The sequence below is a fragment of the Pongo abelii genome, chromosome 3 (genome assembly GCF_028885655.2).
Source record: "Pongo abelii isolate AG06213 chromosome 3, NHGRI_mPonAbe1-v2.0_pri, whole genome shotgun sequence".
Lineage (NCBI taxonomy): Eukaryota > Metazoa > Chordata > Mammalia > Primates > Hominidae > Pongo > Pongo abelii.
The window spans coordinates 205,950,487-205,976,849 of NC_071988.2; the positions used below are offsets into that span (position 1 = coordinate 205,950,487).

Consider the following 26,363-nt stretch of genomic DNA (forward strand, 5'->3'; position numbering starts at 1 on the left):
AGCGCTGTCACTCAGGCCCAGAAAGTGCTTCCTGTGCCGGGGGAGGTGGGTACCGGGAAGTCTCGCCTGTTGGAACTGGCTGTGGGGCCGCGGCGGTGGGGACGGGCCGCGGCGGTGGGGACGGGCCCCGGCGTTCTGTGACATCCCCCCGCCTCCCCTCGTCTTGTCCCGGCTGGCGGCAACCGGCCTCAGCTGCAGCGGGCCCGGGGCGTGGGGCCTGGGTGAGTCCGGGCCCGGAGACCCGCGGGGCCAGGCGGGACCGCCGAGGAAGAGAGCTAGCTCTTAACAATGCTGGTTTGGGGGCCTGCGTTTTGCAATCCCTTCGACGCGTGCAATCCTGGCACTTCTCTTTTAGACCCGAGGAAAGACGCACCCGTTTCTAGGGCCTCCCAGGTTTAAGACAGGGGAATAAGAGGAGGAAGATATCTGCCTTTAGGGACTGCAAGGTTATTTCTCTACCTTTCCTCACTGGAGCTACCAGAGCAGATACTGGGACCATGGGGACGGTGTTTCTCCTAGGTTGGATTATTGCTTCTCATCTTTAACATCGAAACATCATTTCGTCCCCACACTGTCGTTCCTCTTTTGTTCGTTTTGTAGTTGAACATCTCTGAATCCCATTCTTAGCAGCCTTCTGTCCTACACCCTGAACTTCCAGTTAGTTAAAACAAAAAAAAAGTAACCACATTAGGTTTTGGGGTTTTTTTAGTTGCCAATTTGATTGGGTCACCTTTCTTATCTTTCACGCTAGTTTCCAGTTTACTTCCCTTGCATTACTTGATCTCCCATCCATTACTGACCTATAGCTGCGCCTCCTTTCGTGTGTAGTTTCGTTGGTTGCTCCATTGAATATCTGAAAATTTCTCCTTCCAGCCTGTCATTGAGATCCATTCAATCTGCGTCTGTGCGTTATCGGTGTTCTCATTCAAATTCCTTTGCTGCAGAATAAGCACTACCATTTCAGGTGACATAGGAGAACGTGGCAAGAATTTCTGATACAGTTTTCATGCAGCAATTTTGGGACACATTTCCCATAATTTAGATCTCTGCTGTCCAGTTCTGTAGCCAGTAGCTACATCAGGCATTTGAAATAGGCTAGTCTGAATTGAGATGTGCTGTGAGTGTAAAATACACACTAGATTTTGAAGACTCAGTACAAAAAAAGGTAAAATATGTCATTAATAACTTTTAGTGTCAGTATGATAATATTTTGGACATACTGTACTGCGTTAAATTGAATATTAAAATGAATTCCATCCACGTTTTACTTTTTAATATGACTGTTAGAAAATTTTAGTTTATTTATGTGATTCGTATTTCTATTGGATGACAGTCATTTTTAGTTCCTCTTATTTCAACTCCATATTCAAAGACCACAGCTATGTCTTTTGGGCCTCTGGAGTTATTACAGGAAATGGTCTCTAGTCTAGACTTGTTCGTATTAAGCAAAGGGGCCCGTATTGTATTTTGGTCACCTTTTTTTTGTTGTTGTTGTTGAGACGGAGTCTTGCTCTGTTGCCCAGGCTGGAGTGCAGTGGTGCGATCTCGGCTCACTGCAATCTCCGCCTCCTGGGTTCAAGCAATTCTCCTGCTGCAGCCTCCCGAGTAGCTGGGACTATAGGCACGCATCACCATGCCCGGCTAATTTTTGTATTTTTAGTAGAAACGGGGTTTTACCATATTGGTCAGGCTGGTTTTAAACTCCTGACCTCGTGAATCGCCCGCCTTGGCCTCCCAAAGTGCTGGGATTACAGACATGAGCCGCCATACCCAGCCTGGTCACCCCTTTTTAATTTTCATTCCTACATTACCCAGAACTAGACTGTTTCTTTCTCTGAACATGCAATCCTTTGCCCTCATAACTTAATCCTGCCCTAGAAATATTTAAACAATTCTAAAACAATCTGTTGTAGACATTTCTGGCAAGCTTTGCAAATCATTTATTCAATACCTGTTGTTCTTTCAGTACGTAAACATGAGAAAACTAATAGTCTTTCCTAAATTAACCTTTCAGTTGAAAATATTCCATGTTTTGGGGATCAGGTATTAGCCTAAGTGTGCCTCACTTTTCACAAAGATTGTATTAGACTTCTCTATAATATACTGGTGTAGATTACGTTTTTTTTTTTTTTTGAGGCGGAGTCTTGCTCTGTCGCCCAGGCTGGAGTGCAGTGGCGCGATCTCCGCTCACTGCAAGCTCCGCCTCCCGGGTTCACGCCATTCTCCTGCCTCAGCCTGCCGAGTAGCTGGGACTACAGGTGCCCACCACCACACCCGGCTAATTTTTTGTGTTTTTAGTAGAGACAGGGTTTCACCATGTTAGCCAGGATGGTCTCGATCTCCTGACCTTGTGATCTGCCCGCCTCGGCCTCCCAAAGTGCTGGGATTACAGGCGTGAGCCACTGCGCCTGGCCAGATTACCTTTTAAAAGAGCCTCATGACACATTCTTTTTCAAATAAGATTATATTTAAAATATAGTGATAATTTTGTTTGGAATAACTTTTTTTTTTTTTTTTTTGTGGCACAATCTTGCTCTGTCACGCAGGCTGGAGTGCAGTGGCACAATCATAGTTCACTGTAACTTTAAACACCTAGACTCAAGTGATCCTCCCATCTCAGCCTCCCAAGTGGCTGGGACTACAAGTGCGCACCACCATGCCCGGCTATTTTCTTTTTTATTTCTTTTAGAGACAGGATCTCACTATGTTTCCCAGGCCAGTCTCGAACTCCTGGCCTCAACAATCCTCCGGCCTTGTCCTCCGAAAGTGCTGGGATTATAGGCACGAGTCACTTGTGCCTTACCTGAATTCTCTGTAATATGCTGGTATAGATTATCTTTTAAAAGAACCTCATTTGGGAGGCCAGGGCTGGCAATCGCCTGAGGTCATGAGATCAAGACCATCCTGGCCAACATGGTGAAACCCTGTCTACTAAAATACAAAAACTTACCTGGGCGTGGTGGTGCATGCCTGTAGTCCCAGCTACTAGGGAGGCTGAGGCAGGGAAATCACTTGAACCCGGGAGATGGAGGTTGTAGTGAGCTGAGATCAGGCCAGTGCACTCCAGCCTGGTGACAGAGTGATATTCCGTCTCAAAAAAAAAAAAAAAAAAAAAAGAACCTCATGTTGTTACATCCTTTTGCAAGTAAGATTATATTAAAAATATTTTAATGACAATCTTGTTTGGGATAAACATAGTTTTATGTACTTACAAAGTCAGGGCATACTTTAGATTTATTATGGACTGATTCTTAGCTAAAGAACGTAGTGGAAACATCCTCTGAGAGGTTTCCATTCATTGTTAGTTTTTCCCTTACAGATTTTTCTTTAAAGAGTAAATTTTATATTGTGGGAAATGAGACAACATAGCTACTATTTAGATAATTACATAAATTAAAGGCTATTTTAATAATATCCTAGGTATTCAGAAATTCAATATTAGCAATTACAGAGAAATTAGAGGAAGTTTATTATGTGTAAGTCAACTGTTTTTCTTTTATATTTTTCTTTCAATATATTTTTCTTTTATAGTTGAAATAGATCATGTAGATCTATTTTAATTTTATCACCTTGCTTTCTTGGTCTACTAATTTCAAAGTTCTGTGTGCATTTTGAGACATTACTGAAAACACCGATTTGTCTTAAAGTTGACTTCAACGTTTTTAACATGAAAGATTTTTTCTTAAATGTCATATAGTTATTACATTTTAATAGATCTAATTCAGGAATTAAAGTTTTCCCTTTTTCTCTCTTCTGTTTGCTTGACAGTTTGCAGATACTCAAAGCCTTTTGCCTTTTTGTAATGATTATTTTATTTATTTATTTTTGAGACAGAGTCTCACTCTGTTACCCAGACTGGAGTGCAGTGCCGTGATCTCGGCTCACTGGAGCCTCCACCTCCTGGGTTCAAGCGATTCTCATGCCTCAGCCTCCAAGTAGCTGGGGTTACAGGCGTGTGCCACCATGTCCAGCTAATTTTTTGTTTTTTGTTTTTGAGACAGAGTCTCGCTCTGTCGTCCAGGCTAGAGTGCAGTGGCGCGATCTTGGCTCACTGCAACCTCTACCTCCCGGGTTCACGCCATTCTCCTGCCTCAGCCTCCTGAGTAGCTGGGACTACAGGCGCCCACCACCACGCCTGGCTAATTTTTTGTATTTTTAGTAGAGATGGGGTTTCACCGTGTTAGCCAGGATGGTCTCGATCTCCTGACCTTGTGATCCGCCCGCCTAGGCCTCCCAAAGTGCTGGGATTACAGGAGTGAGTCACCACACCCAACCAATTTTTTGTATTTTTAGTAGAGACAAGGTTTCACTGTGTTGGCTAGGCTGGTCTCCAGTGATCCACCTGCTTTGGCCTCCGAAAGTGTTGGGATTACATGCGTGAGCCACCATGCCTGGCCTTGTAATGATTATTTTTTTGTAATGATTTTTAAATAGAGATTCATATATTGGAAATGAATATGAGTTGTTTTTTTTTGAGACAGAGTTTTGCTGTTGTTGCCCAGGCTGAAGAAATGAATATGAGTTTTTAAAAATTAATTATGAGTGTATTAACATTTGTATTTCAGGTTTTTTGTGACATCGTAAACATGAGCCCCACACAGTGGGACTTCCCTGTGGAATTATGTTGCCGGCCTATGGCCTTTGTTACTCTTACGGGCCTGGATGTAGTTTATAATGCAGTCCATCGAGCTGTCTGGGATGCCTTCTGTGCCAATCGGAGAGCTGATCGAGTACCAATTTCTTTCAAGGTGCTCCCAGGTGACCATGAGTATCCCAAATGTAGACCCAAGGTAATGGCATTGTGATGGCATGTGTTCTTTCCCTCTCTCTCTATGTGTGTGTGTGTGTGTGTGTCTTTTTTGTTCTGTTGTGTGTGCGGAGTTTATCAAGACAGTGGTCACAGTGGTGCATAAAGAAAGCCTTAGGCATTTTCATGTAATACACTGCATGTATATTTAATAATAGTTCTTTTTTTTTTAAACTCCAGAGGAATAATTACTTTATAAAGTTTTCTATCCTATGAGCCTAGGTTTTTCCTTTTTTGTTTTTAGGAAAAAAACCCAACATAGTCACCTCTAAAAGGAAGGTCTTGCATTCCCCACCATCATTACTAATGTCGTTTTTGAATCCCATGGTCTGTGCAATTTGGCTCAATTTCACAGATTTTTTGAGCACTTGCTTTGTGACAGGTACCTGGAACCATGCAACAAGCTAGTGATATGAATTTCAGTAAGACAGGTTCCCTATTCTTGAGGAGTTATACATAAACTAAGGCAGTTTATTCATTGCGGAATGAAGAAAGGTATTAAGTTCAAAACTGACTTTTAAGGTGAACAACATAGTAAAGACTACTTTACCTTAGACAATAATTATTATCATGACGATAGCATCACTAATAGCTAACATAGTTGTAAAAAAACAGTAAAACAGTTTATCCTTTTTTTTTCTTTTGCCCTAGAGCAGTGTCTCTGTCACAGTAGTCTCTGGACCAAGTATGTCATCATAACCTGGGGTATTTATTAAAAATGTAGATTGCAGGCCTCCTCAGTTGGTTTCTGGGAATATAGGACTTGGTCACCAGCTGATTATTTTTGTGTATGTTTGAGAACCACACAAAGGAGACACCATTTCATATACCCAGCCCTGGAAACTGAGCTGTCTGAAACTGTGCAAGTAATAGCATCCTAGCCCTGGCCCTTACACGATTATGTTTCTTTTCTTTTTTTTTTTTTTTTTTTTTTTTGAGATGGAGTGTCGCTGTGTCCCTCAGGCTGGAGTGCAGTGGCACGATCTCGGCTTACTGCAAGCTCCGCCTCCTGGGTTCACGCCATTCTCCTGCCTCAGCCTCCCGAGTAGCTGGGACTACAGACGCCCGCGACCACGCCCGGCTAATTTTTGTATTTTTAGTAGAGACGGGGTTTAGTAGAGATCGAGCCAGAATGGTCTCGATCTCCTGACCTCGTGATCTGCCCGCCTCGGCCTCCCAAAGTGCTGGGATTACAGGTGTGAGCCACCGCGCCCAGCCTACACGGTTATTTTTCTTTAGTGTCATGTTTGTGTCAAGAAGGCAGGGAGCCCAGCACAAGCCCTCTTTTCTCCTCTTAGTGCTCGAATTCAAGCTGCTTTTCATTTCTCTATTCCCAGCTTTTGGCTGAGTCCCCATGTTATTTTGTGTCAGGCTTCCTTATTGCCCTCATCTTTCCTTACTGGAGGTAGACATTGGATCAACATGAAGTGGAGTAGTCTGAGCCAGCACAGGTGATTTGGAAGGAATGTGAGGTTTCAACTGCATCCTTCAGGGCTAACACTCAAATCTACAGCATCCTCTTCCCACTGCGTGGCACTCAGTGCTCAGACCCAAGTGGCTGCTGTGAGGCTTCTGTTTAAGAATTGTTCTCTGCTTTTTACTTCGTCCACAAGTGAGGTGAAATGCCATCACAGCAATATGTCTTTGAAATAAACAAAGCCATATTGGATTTTAGATAATATTTTATTTGAGCAGTTTTATAAGAACAGAAGCTGGAATGGTGAAGAATATATGTAGAATTTACCTGGAAATGGGCTACTTTTTTTTTTACAAAGTATTTGAGACCCTTTACATCATTAGACATGCACCATCATTTTATGCATTCAGTTATGGGGCTGATAGAAACTCTCTCGCTTTAGTCGTTCTTTAAATGGGAAGTATAGCTTCTCCAGGGTTGAGATTCCGCCTTCAACACTTACTAGTTCTTACTGAATCTGTTAGCCTGAGTTTCCTAATCAAAAATGGGAGGTGTGTATATTGAATGAGATCAATGCACATAAAGTGCTTGGCACTCAGTAACAGGTGGTTTCTGCTCCTGTCAGGTAACTTTTCAATTTCTGCCAATGTTTGCAGAGAACTTCATATGAGTGGTACATCCCTAAAGGGATCTTAAAGACTGGCTGGATGAATAAGCATCTGAATCTGGTGCCAGCCCTGGTGGTTGTGTTCTATGAACTGGACTGGGATGAGCCTCAGTGGAAAGAAAAGCAGTCTGAGTGCGCCACCAGAGTGGAAATAGTCAGGTATGATCTTCTGTGTCAGGGCAGCTATGTCAGTTTGCACATGTGTGTTATTCACTAACATTTCTTGAAGGCAATGGAGTACCATTCAGACTGCAGTGGTCACTTTGCAGATTGACCTCCAGTGAATCTTGTTCACTTCCTCACAGGTAGCAAAATTATTGACTGTATATAATGCTGGGTATGTGAAGAAATTTAGAAGACTAATTGGTCTGAATTTCCAAACGTTTTTCTTGTATTTACTATCTTTTTTGGAGACATAGTAATTTACTGTTTAGTCTCTTAAAACGCTTTGCTTTATCACTATTTAAGTTTCAAATAATTAATTCTTTTGGATGACTACTCTGCAGTGTATCACCATAAAGAAGTAAGTTGCATTATAACTTTTACATAAAAGTATACATTAATCTTTTGCTTTTAAGGAAGATTTTTAAGATTAGAAGATGTGAGATCATACTTTTAGAATTTAAATCATTGTGACATATATGTGCTTTGTGTGCAGGAAAAGATTTCTTCTGATCTTGGGTTTTTTAGTTGAAATTTATCTTCGGTTGAATTACCAAGGTTGTATTTTATGTGAAGTCATGAATACATTTTTTAAGTTAAAATAATTAATTTTATTCTTGCTTTTTCATTGTAGGCAAAGTTTACAAGGAAGAAACACAAAAGTTGCAGTGGTTCTGATTCAGAAGAAAACCCCTTTGCCCCCAGGTATCAAAAGTCTAATTAATTAATTAATTGTTTTATACCTCCAATTCTTATTGAAGGGAGATGGGGTTTTTTTTGGATGTTTAAATCTTTTATGCATTCAGTTATGGGGCTGATAGTGTGTTAACTTTAAAACGCACAAATGATACATGAACAAATGCTTATTGTAAAAAATTAAAGATAGTAAAGAATGCAAATCTTAAATCCTGTTCTTCTAGTTCCACTTGTCTTCTTATGTAGGGGATATAGGAAGGCGAGTTTAATTCACACAACAATTGGCTTGATTTTTTTATAAGAGTATATATATATTTTTGGCTTCCAAAGCTTTCCGAAAAAGAATATAATTTACTTATCTAAGATCTATTTGAAACTGTATTCCTTATATGAAATTTTTTCATTAATTTTCTGTAGGGCAAAGAAAAAGGCTACAGGATTTGTAGTTTTCTCTTGGAAAATGTCTTAGTTTCAGATTCTTATTTCCACTTTTCCAAGACTTTTGTAGACCAAAATATATTTTTGTTTCTGTGTTGAAACTTATAGCATCCAAAATGGTTTTGGAGACTTCTTTCATGAATTATTGCTTCCAGTTTTAGTTATGTTTTTTGAAATAGTTATGTGGTATATCTGTTGGCATTACTTGGCCGCCTATCCTGGCTCAGTAGAAAATTCCACAGTGTTTTCCTAAAAGGCATATACTGTGTAACCTCTAAGAACCACACAGAGCTCTCAAGGAGCCCATGAGTCCTGTTGGTGTGATGAAAAGCCGTTTGGGTTTTTATTCCTAATTCTATTTTTCAGACTTGGGGAAATATATATTTGGGAAGCTACATTAGTTATTTTATTTCTCATTCATCTTGATGGGGATTATCAACAGGAGAAGATGTCATTGCTTCCGAAAGGGCTGCAGCTTTATGCAATGCATGTGAACTCTCAGGGAAGTCTTTGTTTGTACTGCCGCACACTGACCACCTTGTGGGTTATATTATAAGGTAAGTAGAGGTCTTTTGAAGTTTTGTTTTTTTTTTTAGATTATTAAGAATTGAGAAATTGGTAGCTTAGACCCATTTATTTTTTTAAAAAATCATGTTCATGAAAAACATTCATATGATACAGAGGCTATGGGATAAAAATAAAAGTCTTTTTTGTTAAATTCTTAACCCTCTCCAATTCCCTGAGGTAACCAGTCTCAACAGTTTCTCAAGTTCCCTTCCAAAAAAATGTCTTTTTTGTATAGGAACAAATATATGTATTTCTTTATAGTATCCATACCACACCCACAAACACAAAAACATAAATGTGCTCATATGATACACAGTGATCTTCCACTTAACATTACCTCATTAACATGCTTCCATATGTGCATCTAGGTCAACTTTATTTAAAGAAACAAAGTTTATATGTTTTTCCATTATACTTTCCTTGAGTGACATGTCTGTCCTTTTTTATGAGAGTCTCCATTCCATTCTGGCCTGTTTTTGCTTCATTCTTGAGCTGTTGATGTATCTATGTCACTAATTTTTTAGGAAGGTCTGAGCCCTATCATATCTTGAAGCCTTTGTGTATAAAGGGCAGATTACCTGGAGACACAACATTACCTCAAAAATTATGTGGCCATTATTCATTGTTTTGTAGCTTTTCTTGTCACACACAAGTTTTGTAGTAGTACATTTTATGCTAGGATCTATTTAGATATGAATATTTTCATTGACTTTGACTGTAAAATGGTTTTCCTTTTCATTCTGCGTAAGTGTCCTTTGTTAACTCATGAACAGTTTTATTTATTTTTGAGTATTGCCTCTCTTGCATTTGTTTATTTCTCAGAAGCAAACCTCTGAAAATGATCCGCTGCAGGAGGTTACCTGGCCTTCTCACTGGTATATAAATGACCAGGCTTCTAAGAAAGAAGCATACATTTAGCAGAGAACATGCAGAGGAATAGGATCAAATGAAAAGATGAATTGCAAAGAAACTTAAATGCAATTAGCAAAATAAATCTTCACACTGGCAGTAAACAGTAGAATTCACACCACAGAAAATAAGTCAGTGGTGCCCAGGATAACATTGAGATAATTTCTTGGAATTCAGAGGAAAAGAATGAGTTTTGTTCCTTAAATGCAGACATATGACCAATAGGGAACAGAGAGAAGAGAGGGGCAGCTGGTAGCACACGCAGGCAGCTTTTCTCTCCACCGAGGCTCATCCCGGCATCACACCTGGCCTCAGCTCTCCAGGCCTGGATAGCTCCCCTTTGACTCTGCACTTCAGTGCTTTCCTATTCACGGTGCTGTTCCTTGTCAGATGCTTTCACAGTCATGTCCACTTGCCAGCTCTCCTTTTGTGGGCTCTCTCTTACTCAACATTTAAGGCTTCAACAAAGCCTTTGTTAGAAAGCCGTTGTCCTCTGTGCTATACCCTGCCATAATGACTCTTCACCGAGCAGCATTACCTTCCAGAGACTATTTGGCAATGCCTGGAGACTTTTATGATTGCCACAACTGAGGGGGTTGCTGTATTGGCTTCCAGTGGGTAGAGGCCAGGGATGTTGCCACACACTCTACAGCCTACAGGACAGCCCTGCACAACAAGGAATTACCTGGCCGAAATGTCAGCAGTGCTGAGCTTGAGAACCCTGCCTCAACCATCAGTGATCCTGCCCGCCACAGCTTTCAAATTTAGGCGGTCATGGATTCAAGAGAAACAGAGGATGGGCCTCAGCCCTTAATCACTTGTAGTTTTGTTGTGGATGATGAAACATTTCAATAAGGAGTACATTGTCAAAATAACTGATGTAAAAAGCAAGTGCCCTGGGTCCATAGCCTCCAGTATGTGGATATAAGATGGGGAGTGCATAAGACAGTCCGTTGGAGATGAGGAAACTCATAGACCCTTTCTTCAGATATATATATTTTATCTTCAGAGAGAGAGAGAGTAAATCTGAATATCAGGACATCTTCATCTCAATGATGTGGGAGGGAAGTAGCAGAGCTACTGATGGCACACTTAACTCCTGTGCTTTCAGAGCCTTTTCAGATATTACCTATACATGCTACAATGATTTCATTAGTGTTTTTTTAAGTGTCAAAATGTTAGAATCTTGATAAAACTTCTGTAATGCATTGGGAGTGATTGTGAAAATCTTTTATATTGGAGAAGTTTGCTGATCATTTCAAGGCAAAATACAGGAGTTGTCCAAGTTAATGATTCGAGTAAGCATTTTTCTTTTATTAAAAAGTAAGTGTTCCCAACGTTCAGACCTTTTCTCTTAGGACAATAGGCTGTCTGTGTCATGCTTACTAGCAACTGTTTAAAAACCACACACATACTTTGCCTTTCAAAACAAAGGTGACAGTTTAATAATGAGTAAGAAAGCAAATGCTTCTCAAAGGAAAGTTGTGCTATAGAGAGAATATGCCAAAAATGGCTCTGCAAAATATTAGAACCAGTTTTCTTTTCTTTTCTTTTTTAAGATGGAATCTCATTCTGTCACCCAGACTGGAGTGCAGTGGCACAATCTTGGCTCACTGCAACCTCTGCCTCCCAAGTTCAAGCGATTCTCCTGCCTCACCCTCCTGAATAGCTGGGACTACAGCATGCACCACCACCCGGCTAATTTGTTTGTTTTTTGTTTTTTGTTTTTTTTTTGAGACAAAGTCTCACTCTGTCGCCCAGGCTGGAGTGCAGTGGCGTGGTCTTGGCTCACTGCAACCTCTGCCCCGCAGATTCAAGTGATTCTCCTGCCTCAGCCTCCCAAGTAGCTGGGATTACAGGCAATCTTGGCCAGGCTGGTCTTGAACTCCTGACCTCGTGATCCACCCATCTCGGCTTCCCAAAGTGCTAGGATTATAGGTGTGAGCCACCATGCCCGGCCTAATTTTTGTATTTTTAGTAGAGTCGGGGTTTTACCACATTGGCCAGGCTGGTCTCGAACTCCTGACCTCAGGTGATCCGCCCACCTCGGCCTCCCATAGTGCTGGGATTACAGGCATGAGCCACTGTTCCCAGCCCTGGAAGCGGTTTTCTAATTAGTTTAAAATTATTTGAAGCAAAGAATTTCAATGGGCCTGAACTCCATTGTTAAAAATACAAAATGATGTATGCAGATGTACAGATCCGTGCAGTTAGATTTTTATCTCTGATCGTCGTCTTTCCATAAATTAAAAATTGGAAAAAAAAAAATTGGAACTGCCGTAAGCATTTGGCTGGGCGAGACAGTATTGAAGCAGTGTTTCACTCTCCCTTCTGTCCCCTTTTACTGAAAAGGCTGGAGGAGAAAGGAAGAAAGGATGTAAGGACCACACCCCTCATCCCCCCCAGCCCCCACTGCTGCTCCTGCTTCTGCTCCTGCTTCTGCTCTTGTGCCTTTTATTTGCAGCCTTTAGCACAGGATCTACCTTCAATATAACTACCTTTTAAGTATACAGTAGTTCCTCCTTTTGTCCTCCAAAGTTGTGTGAATATTTTTGTCTCTTAGGTACTTTACAAAATTCAGGAACACCCCTTTTAGACATAAATCTGCATCTATAACTTAGAAGCTAGAATGTCCTTCACCTGAAAACCGGTAGCTCTCTTTCCTGGAATCAGTGCTAGTTTTTCAAAGTTCAGTTGCAGTGGCTAAAATATATGTTTGTATGCTCTGAAAAATGTGCTTACTTGATATGCTAGTGCAGTGGTAGCAGAAAACGGACTCCAGGTGATCTTTATATGAATATTGCTAAGAGTAAATATACATGTTTTCTAATAAAAAGTTAGAATAGGGAGCAGCTTGTAATTAAAAGTTTAACCTAAATTATCTGGTAGGATAAATTCTATTTCGAGACAGGTCAAACAATAAAATATATATAATTGTGTGCGTATTTGTACATGTGTACGTACGTGTGCATCTTGTCTAGCTCAAAGCAAGTTGATCAGGTTCCTACCTTCATAAAGAAGCTGATTTAATTGTGGAAACCAAAAGCATCCATGTTAAAGTCCACAGAGCACTGCAAGTATAAATTCTGTAATACAGTTTGTAAGTCTTACAGGATTTCAGAGAAGAAATAAATAGATGTGATCTGGGAAGTTTTAAGGAAGAGAAAGGCCTGCAACTGTGCTTGAACATGTGGATTAGTGGGAGGAAGTAGTGGTTATTTTGGACAGAGGAATGTCATAAAAAAGCATAGACATTTGAAGTTCAGCTAGTTTAAATCACTAAACGGGAAGACTGAATCAGTTGGATTTTTTTTATTGTAGAACAAAAAAACTCAAGGTCTCTTTCCTTAAAAGAGCATTCTTAATGTTTGGTATTGCCTTAAAAGTGTAATGTTTGAGTATCTGGTAAGAGAATTGGTCTTCTCACTAACCGCCTTACGTCTTGACTAGATTTGTCATTTATTTATTTATGTTTGTGAAACTGGTTATAAGGTTTTCTCCAAATAAGCCTCAAATAATAAAGAAGTGTATGAATTAAAAAGTGGAAGCCATACAACACTTATGCTCTATCCCGTGATGTCTCTGTAGCCTGTTACGGTTAAAGCAAGGAAAAGATTTGACTCTGTATCCCTCAGTTTAGAGGAAGTAATAGCACTTACCAAGCCTACTTACTCTCAGTCTTCTGTATTGACTGTTTAACAGGTGTTTTATCTCTAAGTACACATTCAGCTTGAAAACTAAAACCACACTTATCTTTGATATTTACTGAGACAATCTAGATTAATAATACCGATTCTCTATTGAGAAGGATTTTTTGTTTTTGTTTTTTTAATCATTCAGAATAGCCTGTAGACATATTTCTGGCTGCCATAACATTAGACGTTCTAGTCAGTGCCTTGTTGCTACCCGTTTGCAATTTTTTTTTTTTTTTTTTTTTGAGATGGAGTCTCGCTGTGTTGCCCAGTCTGGAGTACAGTGGCGTCATCTCCGTTCATTGCAAGCTCTGCCTCCTGGGTTCATGCCATTCTCCTGCCTCAGCCTCCCAAGTAGCTGGGACTACAGGTGCCCGCCACCATGCCTGGCCAATTTTTTGTATTTTTAGTAGAGACAGGGTTTCACCGTGTTAGCCAGGCTGGTCTTGATCTCCTGACCTCATGATCTGCCTCTGCCTCCCAAAGTGCTGGGATTACAAGTGTGAGCCACTGCGCCCGGCCCCCATTTGCAAAATTTAAAGGACAGCTTAGGTTAATACATTCCTTCACACATTATTTGGTTCAAGGTTAGATTCTAATTTTGTCATATTTTAACATTTTTAAAACTACAGTTTTGAAAATGGAAAAATCTTAAAAGGCTGGACATGAGGGCTCATGCCTGTAGGCAGTTGGATCGTTTGAGTCCAGGAATTTGAGAACAGCCTGGACAACATGGTGAAGCCCCGTGTCTACAAAAAATACAAAAATTAGCTGGGTATGGTCGTGTATGCCTGTAGTTCCAGCCACTCTGGAGGCTGAGGTGGGTGGATCACTTGAGCCCAGGAGGCTGAGGCTGCAGAGAGACTTGATCGCACCACTGCACTCCAGCCTGGGCAACAGAGCGGGACCCTGTCTCAAAAATAAAATAAAGTGAAATAAAATAAAATCTTAACCTAGAAAATCAAATTTAAAATATAATATCTGATATTTAAGTTCGTCTTTTATCTGGCTATGAGTTCTGCTTTCTTTCATGCCCTAGGCAGATAACTCCTGATAATTTCTTTTCACCAAAGAAAGCTTGAGTTGTGTATCCATCTCTGGTCAGATTTTCTTGTTGCTATGTAAGTTATAGAATGATGGAGGATTTAAATCACACAAATGTTTTCACCTCATTTGCCAGTTCTCATTTTTGGTTCTTTCCCCATTAGTTTTCTTATTCTTTTAAATCCTAAATACTAAAATCACAAAAAAAGTGAAATCTAATTGAGTAATAATTTTTTTTTCAGACCTTTTATAAAAATATAAAACAGGGGCGAATGTACTTTTAGAGATTCCAATCAAATTTTAGTCTGGGAGCAGTGGCTCACACCTGTGATCCTAATCCCAGCACTTTGGGAGGCCAAGGTGGGCGGATCACTTGAGGTCAGGAGATCGACACCAGCCCTGCTGGCCAACATGGTAAAACCTCACCTAAACTAAAAATACAAAAACTAGCTAGGCATGGTGGCACATGCCTTGTGTCCCAGCTACCCGAGAGGCTAAGACACAAGAATCGCTTGAACCAGGGAAGTGGAGGTTGCAGTGAACCAAGATTGCGTCACTGCACTCCAGCCTGGGTGGTGACAGAGCCAGACCCTGTCTCAAAAAAAAAAAAAAGAGATTACCATATTTTTATTTGTTATATCCTGTATTATAAATAATTTTGAATGGCTTTTGGATGGTCTTGATTTTAGACTTTTTGATCTGAAAATTCAGGTTATCTTTTGCTTCACTTTGTCTTATTCATAACGTAAAATAGATATTTCTGTCACCATTTTACTTTCAGGTCTCACAAACATTCTTGAAAAGTTTGGTTTAAAATAATTTTAATATTTAAATGCTTATTTGGTTTTGTTTTTTACAGATTGGAAAATGCCTTTTATGAACATGCACAGACTTATTACTACACTGAGATCAGAAGAGTGAAATCTCATAAAGAATTTTTGAATAAAACAACACACCAGGTACATGATTTTTTGCAATAATAGAAGCATTCTAGAGCGGATTATTATTATTTTTGAGGTGATTATTACATGTTCTTAATAACTTAATGTTTTAAATGGTTTCAGCATTTCTGAAGTTTTTTTCAATGCTTTTAAAAATTAATTTGTTTTTAAATTAAACTCTTTGCTCTTAAAGTTCTTAAAGGTAGATTTTTATAGCCTTCTTAACTGTGCCCTTACTTGTGGGAATAATTCTTGGATTTCAGTTTTGAATATTTTTCTTCATTCTTTTATGTCTCCTCATAATAAACATTATTATAATTTTCACATTTTAAATAGAATATGTATAATAGTAATTTTTTTGTCTCTTTTTAGCTTTTATTTGTTAGGCATCAGTTCAAAATAGCTTTCTTCAGTGAGTTGAAACAAGATACACAAAATGCGCTGAAGTAAGTTGTTAAGCTTTCAAACTAAATGTTTCCTATTTTTATATTAACAATAACATGTAATGGCAATTTCTGAATCTCAACCAAAGTATAATTAATTTTAAAGTGTTCATATTGCTTACATTTAGGAATTAATCTAGAGATGAATGGAATATAATATTTTAGGATTCTAAAAAATTTTCATTTAATTATTGGAAGTAAATTTCATTGTGTCATAAAGTTTTCTGGTTTGAGTAATTACATTTTATGAGCCACAGAAATGTAATATTAAAATTTCCCCATCTTCTTGACTATTTTTTATGTGTATACTCAGTAAAATTCTTGTAAGAGACTGATTTAAACATTATCTAAATCGGACTTTTTTTCCAAAATAAATTTTTAAATGTACCTCTTCACAAATTTGCATGTCATCCTTGCGCAGGAGCCATGCTAATCTTCTCTGTATTGCTCCAATTTTAGTATATGTGCTACCGAAGTGAGCACCAGACTATTGATTTTTATAGGTTTATACACTAGTACATTTATTAAATTCAATTTTTTAAATTAAATTTTAATCATATCAGTCAGCTGCATCATTTTCCATTTGAAGTCTCTACTTAGAGCCTTGAAGATTAGTTGCAGATGTGTTGGCAGTGGTTAAATATTTTAGTCCTTTGCTTTTACCAAGCAGAATTTAATGAAACTTGACCTCTTTGTAGCTTTAACTCAGTTTTTGAAGACAAAGGTATTAAAAACAGCTATTTATCCCAAAATTGAGGAGGGGAAAGAAAAATAGAAATAAATAAAAATAATTTTATTATTCACAGGAATATTGCAGAAACATCTTATTTTTGTTGTTGTTTTGAGATGTTTTAGTACCAAAGCACCAAGTTGTGTTTCCTGAATCTCAACAACTTCATATAACTGGCTTTAATGTAGTTCTTTTTTTTTTTTTTGAGACAGAGTTTTGCTCTTGTTGCCCAGGCTGGAGTGCAGTGGTGCGATCTCGGCTCACTGCAACCTCTGCCTACTGGATTCAAGTGATTCTCCTGTCTCAGCCTCCCGAGTAGCTGGGACTACAGGTGCCTGCCACCACGCCCAGCTAATTTTTATGTTTTTGGTAGCGATACGGTTTCACCATGTTGGCCATGCTGGTCTCGAACTCCTGACCTCAGGTGATCCGCCCACCTTGGCCTCCCAAAATGCTGGGATTACAGGTGTGAGCCATTGCGCCTGGCCTATAGTTCATTTTTATGGATGGTATTAGTTTAAATCCTTCAATTTCAGTTCTGTTCAAACGTAATTCTGGAGAGAAATACATTCACCTGGAGAAGCTATGAACAAACTTTTTCTATGAAAAGCCTGTTTTGAGATTTTCTCATTACCTTCCATGTGCAAGGTAGGCCCTGTTCCCAGCAGGCCCTCCTTTCTCACCATGCTTCTCCTTCAGCATGAGCTGCCCTAAGGACATTTTTCCCTGCTCTGTAGACCTTACCTGAGGCCAGTAATATTCACTTAACTTGTAGAGGTACTTGGGGTTAAAAAGCTATTGACCTGTGCTGCTTTTTTTTTTTTTTTGAGATGGCATCTCCCTCTGTTACCTGGGCTGGAGTGTGGTGGCACGATCTCAGCTCACTGCAATCTCCACCTCCTGGGTTCAAGGGATTCTCCTGCCTCAACTTCCTGAGTAGCTGGGATTACAGGCTTGTGCTACCACACCTGGCTAACTTTTGTATTTTTAGTAGAGACGGGGTTTCACCCTGTTGGCCAGGCTGATCGGAAACTCCTGACCTCAAGTGATCCGCCCACCTCAGCCTCTAAAAGTGCTGTGATCACAGGTGTGAGCCACCGCACCCGGCTGACCTGTGCTGTCTTGATACCATCTTTGCTAATAAAATTTCTATTTGTTTGAGAGCTTGTAATGGTACTTTAAAATACTTATGTTTTTTAACAGAATGCTGATTTTTCTGGACAGTTGTCCAATTTCCTTTTTTAAGTTATCTGTTTGTTACTGACAGATGTTAATGACAGAAAGAACAACGCACATGTCATGGTTCTGTTCTTTATGAAATCATTGATTCCTCTCACATATATTTAATAACTAATGGCTCATTTATCAGGAAATCAGAGATTGACATTATTGAGCTGTTGAGCACTAAGAAATGTTGAGTAAATATTCTTTGTTATTTCTAGTGATTTGGTTCTTAGAAATCGTTTATTAAACTAATTTATATCATTATTAACCACCCTCCCCATTTAGGAATTATAGGACCGCCTATAATCTTGTACACGAATTGAGAGCCCATGAAACTAATATTCTGGAAATTAAGACTATGGCAGGATTTATAAACTACAAGGTAATAATTCTGCTTCCAAATACAGGGAATTTGTGTTTCAATATTAAATTATCTTTTTAAAATTTGAACATCAAAATTAATTTCTTGCTCTGAAAAGTTAGTATTTGATTAATTATGATCTCCCCTTTTATATATCCTTTTTCTCAGAAGGGCGTCGATTCTTAGCAGGCTATTTATAGTAGTTATATTTTGAATTGATAAGTTCTAGAGGTTTTAAACGTTTGGAAGGTTTTTTGGTTTTGGTTTTGTTTTTCAGTGGGAGCAAGGAGGAGTTGAGAAGAAAGCTGCCTGTATTACTGAGTTTTAAAAGATAAAATTATTAGAACTATGTGACTCCTTCTTGGTTTAATGGCACAGAAAAGAAGTATCTATTCACCTTAGAGGAAACTTTTTTTTTTTTTTTTGAGACGGAGTTTCGCTCTGTTGTCAGGCTGGAGTGCAGTGGCGGGATCTCGGCTCACTGGAACCTGTGCCTCCCGGGTTCAAGCGATTCTTCTGCCTCAGCCTTCCGAGTAGCTGGGACTACAGGCATGCGCCACCACACCCAGCTAATTTTTGCATTTTTAGTAGAGACAGGGCTTCACCATGTTGGCCAGGATGGTTTGGATCTCTTGACCTCGTGATCCACCTGTCTCAGCCTCCCAAAGTGCTGGGATTACAGATGTGAGCCACTGCGCCTGGCCAGAGGAAACTGTTATACCTACTATTTGAGCATTTTATTTTGAGATTGTCTGTCACAGGAATAGATGCCCTCAGAAGTCAAGCAACGGCTGTTTGGTTTGCTTTTAGTTTTTTCACGTTCATCTTAAAGATGCCTGACACTGTGTTGGTGATGTATGGCCAAATAGATACTTTAATTCACTGTTTTTTCTAATAGGAAAAGATTAGAAACAACCCAATTATAAGTGATTGGTTATATAAATTATAACTGTAAACAAAGGAATATTAAAAGCTGTTGAGAATGAGGCCGCTCTATGTAGTGATACGGAATGATACCCAAAATATATTGCAAGATGAATAAAGTCACAGATTAGCATATTTAGTGTGATGTTGTTATTTGTATAAAAACAATGGTTTTCTAGAAAGGCACACACATACTTATCTGTGTGTAGAATATATCAGGAAGCATATGGCAGAAACTGATTGCCTCTAGAAAGGGAAATTAGATGGCTGAGGGACAGGAATGGATGAGAGACTGACTTTTCATGTGTTCCTTTGTACTTAAAAAATAAAAGTGAAAATTGTAACAAGCATATGGAAATAAATTTAGGCTTTGTTTCTTCCTTTTTTCCTTTTGCCCCAAATACATACATATTAGTACTATTTTGAAATAGCATGCCAGACACAAAATTTTCAAGAATTTCTGTAATACTTGTTTGATATGGAGGTAACTTTGCTTTAATTATGCTACAGAAAATCTTTAGCTTTATGGCAAGTCTAAAACTGAAAATTGATCTATCTTATCTCAATTACCTGTTGGACATAGTTTGTTTTAGTCCATGTTCTTCATTGGGGATAATTTTTAAATTCTGTTCCATATTTTTTAAAAGCTTTTCTAAAGTGTAGAATAAATTATGTACAAATACTGAGTTATTTTATTTCATTTCTAAAAGGGATATATAACCTTTGGTTTTAGCATAACCATTCTGATGAGGAAAATTAATTGTATTGCAAAGAGCTTCAGAGAAGGAAATTTCATTGTCTTTTTCTAATGTTATTCTCAAAATAGTTTTGAAATGAATATGCCTTTTGACTTTCTTTTTTTTCCTTTATTTTGGGATAAATTTTACATTTTGCAGATCTGTAGGCTGTGTTTTCAACACAACACCCCATTGGATGCAATTGCTCAGTTCCGAAAACACATCGACTTGTGTAAGAAAAAGATTGGAAGTGCAGAGTTGTCTTTTGAGCATGATGCATGGATGTCTAAACAGTATGTTTTACATTGTCGTTTTAGAATTTTTTTTAAATAATACATAGTATTTGGAGAAATAGCATGGACTTTGGTTCTAAAACTGAACCAGGTTTTTTGTCACTAAGTAGGTTTTTGATGACGTAGCATAAGTATGTTTCTGGTAATATTGTACATTGATATTGTATACAGTTCCTTAATGGGAATTATTTAATTCATGGTACCATCTTTTTCATTCAGCATATATTTATTGAGTCTCTACCATATGTCTAGGTCCTGGGGATATAGCGGTAAACAAAATTCCTGCTGTCATGGAGCTTACTGTTTGAGAATGAAGTTTAAAAATTGCTAAAATGAAATTGTTCCCAGAAACTTGGGTGTATTTATTTGAGTGGTAGGAACTATGTTGAGATCTAGTTTGATGGTATATTTATAAAGACTTGTTAGAAGAGATAACTTAAATATAGAACCTATCTGTAACCTACAGTTAGTGTGTATTAATATTTACAAAGAAATTACAACAAATATTAACTGTTCATCAATAGCACTATTTTAATACAGTCTGCTGAGGTTAAGGTTCCCAGGATGAATTACCAGAAATAAGCTTCTTTTTCTTTTCATTCCTCTTTATTTCTTGATTTTCTTTTCTTTAAGATTCCAGGCCTTTGGAGATTTATTTGATGAAGCTATTAAGTTAGGGTTAACAGCTATTCAAACTCAGAATCCTGGTTTCTATTACCAGCAGGCAGCATACTATGCCCAGGAGCGGAAACAGCTTGCAAAAACCCTCTGTAACCACGAAGTAAGTTACTGACTCCGTATTATCTAGCACATAGAAAAGTTATTCTTCTTTTGAAAGAAGCTAGAACTGATTGGTGTTGATGATTTTTTCCAAGTCTTTAAATTTAATTAGTTTTTATTTTTTATAGCTTTAGGAATTGCATTGATCTTTGGTTTTAGCCTGAGTACTCTATTTTCACCTGGGAATTGAGCAGAAGTTTTACTTTGAAGAACTAATTTTTGGCAGTAAGTTAGTGACTATTTAGACAAGAGAAAATTACTTTAAAGTAAAAGCCACATTTTCATCCTTGTCACAGTATAAATCCATTGTTTTGTTTCTATGATCACTGCTGTAAGAGTTTGGAAATCTGTTTTGACCCACTGGAGAGGATAACTTGACTTCTTTCTCTTCCTGGGGTTTTCGTGTATGGAGACTTTTTTTTTTTTTTTTTTTTTTTTGGCGATGGAGTCTGTCTCTTGTTGCCCAGGCTAGAATGCAGTGGCACAGTCTCGGCTCACTGCAACCTCCATTTCTTCATCTCTTGGGTTCAAGTGATGCTCCTGCCACAGTCTCCTGAGTAGCTGGGATTACAGGCGCCCACCACCACGCCTGGCTAATTTTTGTACTTTTAGTAGAGATGGGGTTTCGCCATGTTGGCCAGGCTGGTCTCAAACTCCTGACCTCAGGTGATCCGCCCGCCTTGGCCTTCCAAAGTGCTGGAATTACAGGCGTGAGCCACCGCACCTGGCCTCCTTAAGGAGGCCTGGACTCTTAAGAGTCTGTTTGAGGAGTAGTGTTAATTGCATAGTTTCTTGATGTTTCATTTTGCCTTTTTCTTGGAAGATTATGTTTAGATATCAGTTTTCCTATAAACACCTTTAAAATAAGAACATGGTATACATATATAAATATATTTATATTTATATCGTTACATCAGTTTATTTTCACTTAAAACCTGCAGTTCTCTTCTCTGAAGATGAGTAAATATTATCAGTAGTACTATTTTTAAAACTGTTCCAAAAACAAATAGGTTGTATATTAGTACTTAAAATGAATAGCTTTTTTTCTCTAAAATGATGATTTAGCTGTTTTTGCCATGCTATTTGTATGATTTGTAATTTTATTGTGTGTATTATATTTCTAAAGTTTGGCATATTGTAATTTTGAACACAGTATTTTAAAAAGTGACTAAAACTAGGTTTTATAAGAATGTAAGGAACTGGGCATTAATAAATATCATTGGTTAAAATGTAAAATAATGGGCCGGGTGCGGTGGCTCACGCCTGTAATCCCAGCACTTTGGGAGGCTGAGGTGGGCGGATCACAAGGTCAGGAGATCAAGACCATCCTGGCTAACACGATGAAACCCCGTCTGTACTAAAAATACAAAAAATTAGCCGGGTTGGTGGCGGGCGCCTGTAGTCCCAGCTGCTGGGGAGGCTGAGGCAGGAGAATGGCGTGAACCCGGGAGGCGGAGCTTGCAGCGAGCCGAGATCGCACCAGTGCACTCCAGCCTGGGTGACAACTCTGTCTCAAAAAAAAGTAAAATAAAATTTCCATCAAATAATAATTTGAGAAGTTTTAAAACTATGCATATCTTTTGACCTAGAATTTAATTTTTGGAAATACTAAGGCAGCTAATAAATTCTGAGATAAGTACCAAAATTTATTTTTAAAGTTGTTCTCACAGATTTATTAATTAATTGTAAAATAGAAATAAGATGAATAGCTCTAGGGAATTTCTTAAAATATGCACCAGTAAGCAGCCATGAAAAATAATGTTTTAGAAGAATATTTAATGCTGGGTTAAATATACAGAATATATTTAAATGAAAGAAGCAGGTTGAAAATTAATCATTAACAAATTTGTGCATGTGAAATCTGGAAGAATGATAACATACATTCTTAACAGTGGGAGTTGGTAGTAGGTTTATAAGTAATTTAGATTTTCATCCTTTTCCTTTTGGATGTTTTCTGCATTTTTCATGTATTACATTTCGGTTTCAGAGGGAAAAGTTAAAAAGAAGAAAAAGCACTGTAAATCTGTCAGTTCTGGTGCCAAAAATATTCCCCCACAATAGCAAGATTTAATACAGAAGTGATAAAGAAGGAAAATAGTGTCTTCTCTGTAGAACTCCTTGTAACGTTGTTTTCATTTACACAAAGAGCATATATGCATGCGGAATAAATATAGAGCATAATTTGTAATATATTTTTACTGGTTTATTAGAGAAAAGATTAAAAAAGTGAAGAAATTACTGTGAAATCATTCGTCAGAATCAGATCGATTTTTATGAGACTACCTAAATATTATGAAACATTTTTAGCTTAATTTTTGTTAAAATTTATGTTAAAATATTCACAAATTTGATAATTGAATATATGTTTGGTGGTTGTATTTATGAAAACTTTTTTGTTCAGCCAAAGATTGGGCAAGAGTTGATTTGCGATGAGTTCCATAAACTATTATTTAGGTTTGTGTTTTAATTTACAGGCTTCTGTAATGTATCCCAATCCTGATCCCTTAGAAACACAAACAGGCGTTCTTGACTTTTATGGACAAAGATCATGGCGACAAGGAATACTAAGTAAATAATTTTTCCCTCTGTCCTTTCCTCTCAACCTCAAAAGGCAACAATAGCTATAATAGATTTTCCACTGGCTGCACATGCATAAGAAATTATGTTGAAGTAAAAATATGTGCTTTTTAAACATTGTTTTTATTTTTAGAATGCTTTGTATATATCACTACATCTTAGAGTGACTTATAGGTAAAGTTGTTGATGTGATTAAAACATATATCTGGGTGTGGTGGCACATGCCTATAGTCCCAGCTACTTGGGAGACTGAGGTGGAAGGATCACACCTGTGAACAGCCGCTGCACTCCAGCCTGGGCAGCATAGTGAGACCTCATCTCAAAAAAAATACAACATTTGGACATCTGTTGTTTTAAATGACACATGCCACTGTTGTCTTATTTAAATATTTTAATTCCAGTTAACTTTAACAATTGATTTGACATTTTAAAACAGCATTAACTCGTATTACCTTAAAAACAATTTCTCTGCATATTTTTTAATACTTTATATGTAATTTAATTCAAGCAATTGAACTGTAACTGTTAAATTACTAGCTAGGCGAGGTGGCTCATGCCTGTAATCCCAGTGCTTTGGGAGGCCAAGGTGGGAGGATTGCTTGAGGCCGGGAGTTTGAGACCAGCCTGGGCAACATAGTGAGAACCCATCTCTACAAAAAAATACAAAAATTAGCCACACATAGTGGCATGTGCCTGTAGTCCCAGCTACTTGGGAGGCTGAGATGGGAGGATCACTTGAGCCTAGGAGGTTGATGCTGCAGTGAGCTGTGATTGTACTGCTGCACTCCAGCCTGGGCAACAGAGTGAGACCCCGTCTCAAAAAAAGAAAAAAAGGAAATGATTTAATCTCCAGCGAGTGTATCCTCTATAGAGGATGATATTGACATTGCTTTTCAGATCGTTGATTCCAGTAGGTAGAGGAACATTGAGCTCAATAATGTTCCCATCAGAACAGAACACGGAAGTTTCCATGTTAACAAAGCTGCCTCTTAGCACCTTTACAATTCTAGAATGTTGAAGAGTCTGAAATGATTATATTAAATAAAGGTTTCAAGGAGTGTACACATACAATGTTCATGTGAAGATTTATATTAAATGAGCTGTCTAAAATGAGTTGTGTCTCATCTTACGCAGGTTTTGATCTTTCTGATCCTGAAAAAGAAAAGGTGGGAATTCTTGCCATTCAGCTGAAGGAGAGAAATGTTGTTCACTCTGTAAGTTTTGTATCCAATATAAACTATTTTTTACAGTATTTAAGAAAAATATTTGTATTGAAATGTTTCACACTCTACTTTTTCTAATAGGAAATAATCATAACTCTTCTGAGCAATGCTGTTGCACAGTTCAAGAAGTATAAGTGCCCGCGAATGAAAAGTCACCTAAGTATGTATCCACAAACGTCACCATTGCATGCAACTTTGAATGACTTTAAGTTACATACATAAATCTTTTTTTCCTTTATAGTGGTTCAGATGGGAGAGGAATATTATTACGCAAAGGATTATACCAAAGCTTTGAAGTAAGTCCTGTTCACTATTTACTTTTACAAGTGTTTGGATTATCTGAAGTGAAACTGAAATAGAAATCAGTGTTGAAGGAGTTCGTATTTTCATGTTTATTTCTATTGTTGTTAAACTCCATTTCTGTAATGTTTTTTTCAAGTGCTATTGATGGCACAATCTTTTTCAGCGTTTTAAGAAATCTCATGTTTGGCTAAATATGAGAATACCTGTTCAACCATCTCAGTAAGATTTTTCTATACTTACATAAAATGAGGAAAGTATTTTTTTCTCCATGAACTCTTCAAACCCTTTCTTGTGAAGCCGGTTCAGTATTATATTTTGTCTTCTTTGAGGTTGCTGGATTATGTGATGTGTGATTATCGGAGTGAAGGATGGTGGACTCTGCTCACTTCTATATTAACTACAGCTCTGAAGTGCTCCTACCTCATGGCCCAATTAAAGGATTACATTACTTACTCCCTAGAACTCCTTGGCAGAGGTAACCTGATGTTTTTTGAGTAAAATTCTTGATATATAAAATTATTTAGCATCTTTAAGCTTTTTAAAATTTAAAGAATAATTTAGTCCCAGATAATTAGTATACTTTTACTATGTGCAAATCACTGTGCTTAGTCATCTTAAAGAGGTATTTATTATTATATAAAGTTTTTAAAACAATAAATGGGAGTAGTAGACTTAATTATAAGTACTTACAATGTTTTTCCTTCTTTCTTCATACTAGCTTCAACTCTGAAAGATGACCAGAAGTCTCGGATAGAAAAGAACCTCATAAATGTTTTAATGGTAGATTGGAATTGTTTATATAGAGTGTGTTATTGGAATATGTGTACTTATATCTATATCAACTAATGCAAGTAATGGTTTTTATTCAACTAGTTGAATGAATGTTAACTCTGTGTTGATGCAGAATGAAAGTCCTGATCCAGAACCCGACTGTGATATCTTAGCTGTGAAAACTGCTCAGAAGCTGTGGGCAGACCGAATTTCTCTGGCTGGCAGCAATATTTTCACAATAGGAGTACAGGACTTTGTGCCATTTGGTAGGTAGCTAACGTCTACAGTATTATTTCAGAGAAATTGTCTTATTTCTACAAAATGAATAGGTGCAGAATAATAAATATAAAAGTCAAGAAAGAATTTTCAAGAAAGAATTTTCAAAGTATAATCATGTTATAGATAAACTGATTTTTTTGTGTGTCCCCTCAGTGACTTACAAAGATAGTTAGGATCTTAAATACTTGATTTATGTTTTAAAATATACTTTGCTCATTTGTAGTTCAGGTGTTATTAGAAACACTTGACAGTTATTTAAAAGGTTGTGCTTTACTGTCTAGATAGGTATTTTGAAATAATAAAATGGTTCTTTTTCATTTAAAATCTTGTCATCTACATTTCAGGAGCAGCTGTGTTTTTAAAATTAAAGATGGTTTT

General features: G+C 37.9%; 1 protein-coding gene and 1 pseudogene across 1 annotated transcript in view; one reads left to right on the forward strand and one right to left on the reverse strand.

The window, feature by feature from the left end:
- The first annotated feature begins 29 nt into the window (after window positions 1–29).
- The window catches only part of TRAPPC11 (trafficking protein particle complex subunit 11), a 53,224-nt gene continuing 26,890 nt past the window's right edge, over window positions 30–26,363 (forward strand). The window contains exons 1-17 of the mRNA XM_002815336.6: window positions 30–221; window positions 4,566–4,790; window positions 6,881–7,050; window positions 7,688–7,758; window positions 8,630–8,744; window positions 15,259–15,358; window positions 15,713–15,786; window positions 18,023–18,119; window positions 19,919–20,052; window positions 20,686–20,833; window positions 23,307–23,400; window positions 24,544–24,623; window positions 24,714–24,792; window positions 24,874–24,928; window positions 25,265–25,410; window positions 25,654–25,715; window positions 25,840–25,972. Coding sequence (XP_002815382.4) covers window positions 4,587–4,790; window positions 6,881–7,050; window positions 7,688–7,758; window positions 8,630–8,744; window positions 15,259–15,358; window positions 15,713–15,786; window positions 18,023–18,119; window positions 19,919–20,052; window positions 20,686–20,833; window positions 23,307–23,400; window positions 24,544–24,623; window positions 24,714–24,792; window positions 24,874–24,928; window positions 25,265–25,410; window positions 25,654–25,715; window positions 25,840–25,972 — 1,762 coding nt within the window. The 5' untranslated portion in view covers window positions 30–221; window positions 4,566–4,586. The remainder of the gene's footprint in view (window positions 222–4,565; window positions 4,791–6,880; window positions 7,051–7,687; window positions 7,759–8,629; window positions 8,745–15,258; window positions 15,359–15,712; window positions 15,787–18,022; window positions 18,120–19,918; window positions 20,053–20,685; window positions 20,834–23,306; window positions 23,401–24,543; window positions 24,624–24,713; window positions 24,793–24,873; window positions 24,929–25,264; window positions 25,411–25,653; window positions 25,716–25,839; window positions 25,973–26,363) is intronic.
- Window positions 16,154–16,266, reverse strand: LOC112133185 (U6 spliceosomal RNA; annotated as a pseudogene).